This window comes from Alosa alosa, chromosome 2 (genome assembly GCF_017589495.1).
Source record: "Alosa alosa isolate M-15738 ecotype Scorff River chromosome 2, AALO_Geno_1.1, whole genome shotgun sequence".
Taxonomy (NCBI): Eukaryota; Metazoa; Chordata; class Actinopteri; order Clupeiformes; family Clupeidae; genus Alosa; species Alosa alosa.
The window spans coordinates 9,767,728-9,772,727 of record NC_063190.1 but is presented as its reverse complement, the minus strand read 5'-3'; the positions used below and the strand labels follow the sequence as shown (position 1 = coordinate 9,772,727).

At 47.6% G+C, this 5,000-nt stretch overlaps 1 protein-coding gene across 1 annotated transcript in view; it reads right to left on the bottom strand.

Annotated features, from left to right (window-relative positions):
* The window catches only part of LOC125288144 (roundabout homolog 1-like), a 198,918-nt gene that overhangs the window by 35,138 nt on the left and 158,780 nt on the right, over positions 1-5,000 (bottom strand). The window contains 1 exon segment of the mRNA XM_048234263.1: positions 4,494-4,621. Coding sequence (XP_048090220.1) covers positions 4,494-4,621 — 128 coding nt within the window.

The following is a 5,000-nucleotide window of genomic DNA, read 5'->3' as shown; positions in this document are numbered from 1 at the left end:
GCATGTTTGCTGATATCTGTATGTACAGTATGTATGTGCCTCTCTTTCTCTGTGTGTGTGTGTGTGTGTGTGTGTGTGTGTGTGTGTGTGTTTGTTTGAGAGAGAGAGACTGAGAAATAAAGTTCAAGTGCATGTGTGAATGGGACAGACTAGGTGTTTATGTGTGTCTGTGTTCCTTGTTATGACCTCAAGATATGGACTCCTGCCTGCCCTGCCTGTCCTCCACGTTGATGTTTAACTCCAGCCCCTTAAAGCCCAGACTCTAACCCCCCCCCCCCCCTCTGACTGTGTCGTCCCCCCCACCTTTAGACACCATGAGCTGCCACTGGCCCCCTCACTGCAATTAGCCCAGGCTGAGTTACCCCCTCTCTCCAGTCCCCCTGAGAAGAGTCATTAAGCAGCAGCTCCACGCTGGCCAGGCAGTAAAAGTAGCCAAGCGAGGCAAACAGGCACGAAGGTGTGGAAGTGTTGGAGTGGAGAGAGAGGGGAAGAGAGAGGGGAAGAGAGAGGGGAAATGTGCGGTATTCACTTGGTTAGGTCTGTTCGGGGGACAAGAGAGGAAAAGCATTGTGGTGAAATCAAGAGTGATTTTTTTGTTTTTGTTTTGAGTTTTTTTTCTTTCCGTTTTTAACTCCGGCTGTATTTGGCTCGAGCACAAATATTACGCTGCCTGAGTGGAATCTGTACGGTGAGCACAATTTTATTTCAGTAAGAGAGAGAGAGAGAGAGAAAGAAAAAGATATATCTGCCAAAGCAGCAGGTCACTGCGTGGTGCACGGTCATCAAAAATCAGACGGAGAAATAATGGCACTATAAAACTAGAGCGGGAAGAGGGTTTTTTACGATGTGGACAGCATTTGTGTTCCGAGAGAGAGAAAGTGGGGAAGTGGGGGGTGGGGTGGGGCGGGTGGGGTGGGGGGGCCGGTGGTGGTTGTGGTGGTGGTGGGGGGGGTGATCGAGTAAATGAGTTGGAGGGTGAGTGTGAGGTGGTGGAAAATGAGACTTGCAACTACACCCCCCCCTTCAAATAAAGAAGATATTTCAAAAGAAAACATCTGGGCTGGCTGTGTTTGGTTACTCTGAGAGCATGAGTGAGAGAGAGAGAGTGAGAGAGAGAAAGAGAGAGAGCAGCTAGATGATAGACGTCTGAAGGTCACAATAGCTGCACCAATCTCACGGCCACAGTAATCTGGACGGGACATTCACAGATTCAATGTCCCTTTAAACCACCACCAAAGAATTTGAGTTCAAGCACACAAAACTGGAAGACTCTGCAAGACTAAAGTGAACCCAGTGCTGACTGCTATCTAGTCTGTACTGTTTGGTTTCAATGTGTATCCCTCTCTGCACAGCAAGGTGAGGTGTTGCGAAGGACAGGCTTGGACAGAGGACTGAGAGGGCAGTCATTCCAGCTCATTCTTTTCCTCTTACTCATCTGTTGTTCGACAGACATATTTTGGAGTGAAGGTTGGACAGAGTGAAAAAAAAAGAATGTACACACGGATTAAATCAATGGAAACAGAGAGCAAGCAATCAAGGACGAAATGCAAGATAAAGCAGTGAAGAGGAAGACGAAGAGGTGGAGTGAGAGGCAGGGAGAGCAGGCAGGAGGTCTGCCACAGGAATGTGTTCCCTATGCACATATTCTTATCAGAGCCGCTTATTTATTTGAGGAACAAATTGAGGGGAAACTGAGAATGAGAGTTAAACACATTTTGCCTGAACCCAGCCTCTATGACCCTCCCTCCCTCTCTCTCTACCTCTCCCCTTCTCTCTCTACCTCTGCCCCCCCCCCATCTTCCCTGTCTCTACTTCTCCTTCTCTACCCCCCTCATTCTCTCTCTCTCTCCCTCTCTCCCACGCCTGTCTTTTTTATCACGGTCATCTGAAGCTACAAGTATCTCTCCAGAAGAGATAATGTGTTTGTCAGACAGACATGTTGTTATGTCTCATTTCCCTCAGGGCTACCCCCTTCCTCCCTCCCTCTTTCCCCATTCCTCCTCTCATCCACAGGAAAGCAGGGTAACAGAGAGGGAGGGAGACAGAGAAAGAGAAAGAGAGAGAAATACATGGGAGCCCAATAAAGAAAAAGGGACAAAAAAAGAAAAAAAGGGACAAAAAAAGAGAGAGAGTGTGTGTGTGTGTGTGTGTGTGTATGTGTGTGTGTGTGTGTGTGTGTGTGTGTGTGTGTGTGTGTGTGTGTGTGTGTGTGTGTGTGTGTGTGTGTGTGTGTGTGTGTGTGTGTGTGTGTGTGTGTGTGTGTGTGTGTGTGTGTGTGTGTGTGTGTGTGTGTGTGTGTGTGTGTGTATGGATAATGGCCCCTCCCCCGTTCCCGCGCTCATTTCATCCCAAATATCATGCTCATCTGTTATCTCTCCTCTCCTCCCTCGCCTCCTCACAGACCCCAAATTACCCCTCCATTTCCCCCTCCAGTTCTTTCGTTTTTTTTTCCCTCTCTTTTTTTCTTGTCTTTTTTCCCAGGTCTGGAATTAGACTGTGTAATTGGAAACATGTCATTTCCCAGTGTGGGGCTGGAATGGGCTTTTGCCTTTAATTAGGCAGAGCTTCTCCTGTGTGTGCTGGCCTGTGTGTGTGACAGAGAGTGTGTGTCAGTAGGGCAGAGATGAGTAACTGTGTGACTGTTTGTGTGTGTATGTGTGTGTGTGTGTGTGTGTGTGTGTGTGTGTGTGTGTGTGTGTGTGTGTGTGTGTGTGTGTGTGTGTGTGTGTGTGTGTGCGTGCGTGCGTGTGTGTGTGTGTGGAGGGAATTGAGGCCTCTGCTATTCTGCAATAAATGTTGGCAAGGACCACAGGCTCATAGTGTTGAGTAGATAACAACAGAGAGAGAGAGAGAGAGAGAGAGAGAGAATGAGAGAGAGTCTGAACAATATGATGGGATGAAAGAACAGAAATACAAACAAAGGAAAAGGCTGAGACAGACAGAGACAGAGAGTGAGAAAGAGAGAGAGAGAGAGGGAGAGAGAGAAAGAAAGAAAGAAAGAAAGAGGCAGACAGAGAGTCTGAACAGAGAGAAATGGAGAGAAAGTATGAAAGTGGATGATGGGACAAGGGGGAAAAAATACAAACAAAGAAACAGGCTGAGACAGAGAGAGACACAGTGAACGAGAGAGAAAGAGAGAGAGAGAGAGAGAGAGAGAGAGAGAGAGAGAGAGAGAGACCAAGACTCATTTCCTCCCTTCAAAGGGACGGCTAGTCCACGGTCCCGGGCTTTACGTCCCCCCTGTCTAGTGCCCTCCTTCCTCCTGGGACCAGAGCCAAGCGGTTGCGCTGCCCACTGCCACTAAAGCCACTTCCTGTTCCCGGCGGCCCTCGCACCTCACACACACATGTGGTCGGCCACTCTGAGAGGGCCTGCATACCACGGTGAGCCCAGCTGGTGCCCTCTGGTGTCACACATCCAAGGACAAAGCTATGGAGCTGACCACACGTCTGGGTAAACGTCTGGACTCATGCACGGCACGCAGACTCATCCTCAAATGGGTGTGATTAAGGTATAATACAAACACTCTGGATGGATTCAACCACCTCCAACAGTTCTGTGGTTGTTAAGTGGTGCTTGATACTTTGTGACAGAGATTTAGCGGAAATCCACAGAAAGCATGGCTGGCTTTGCTTCTGAAGCCCGGTCACAACTTGACATACCGTAAGCCCTGTTCATCACAACTCTTTTTCCTCTAGAGTCACTACTAGTACTACTGCCTTGAGTTTCATATGTCATAGCGTGGGATTAGAAATGTCAGATGCAGAAAATGTACGCATAATTGCAAACAGGATCTAGACTCTAGATCCTACAGCACCTTGAAACCATGTCAGCTGTTATGGGTAAACAATAGGCCTTTAAATAGGGCTTACATGACAGTCATTTCCAGATGCCCTGTATGCCTGGGCCAGTCAGACTAACCTGCTTCTACTGATAGGACATATGGATTGGTGTAGGTGATATTTAAATGCGGATGATGTTGTAGTTGCGGTGTGTGTGTGTGTTATGTGTGTGTGTGTGTGTGTGTGTGTGTGTGTGTGTGTGTGTGTGTGTGTGTGAGTGTGTGTGTGTGTGTGTGTGGGGGAAGGGGCAGCTGTGGGGGTAAAGCGGGGCTAGGGTTGGGGGATTGGGTATGAGCTCAGGGGAAGGACAGCTGCTCAGGGTTTATTTATGCTGAGCTGCAGGACGGATAGCAGCTGCCCTACAGGTTAGGCCAAATTTCCTCTTCCCTGCATATGGTACGGCAGGGTGTGTGTGTGTGTGTGTGTGTGTGTGTGTGTGTGTGTGCATGTGCGTGTGTGCATGTGTGTGTGTGTGAATATGTGAGTGAGAGTATGTGGGAGAATGTGTGTACCCATATGAGTGCTTCGATGTAAGTGTGACTTATTCCACATTGGCATATTCACACATGTGCTACAATGTTTTTGATGAATGAATGTGTGTGTGTGTGTGTGTGTGTGTGTGTGTGTGTGTGTGTGTAGCAGCTTTCTTACCGTGAACGGTGAGTGACACAGAGGCTTCAGCCTTGCCAACCATGTTCTCCGCTAGGCAGGTGTATGAGCCAACATCAGCCGGTGTGACACGCCGCAAGCTCAATGTGTTGTCCTCCAAGATCTCAAACCTGACAGTCAACAAGGCAGGACATTAGAGATCTATCAAGGCTAATATTCATAGAGTGCATAGATAAAATCAATGTTCCATGTCTACATAAGTCTATGCTACTGTAGTGGCTATTGAGCCACGCTAGCATGTCGTACCCAGAAATGTTTGATTCCCCATAATAATTGACGACTGTATGTCGCCTTTGGATAAAAGCATCAACAAATGAATAAATAATAATAATAATAATAATAATAATAATAATAATAAATATAGCTGCAAGCAGCAATGAGGGGGCCAAGCAGATAGGCTGGAGTAACCATGGCAACGAAATGCTGTTAGCTCAATGCTGCAATCAGACGTATGGCCATAAGCTGTTAAAGCAAGTTTCACGTCTAGCA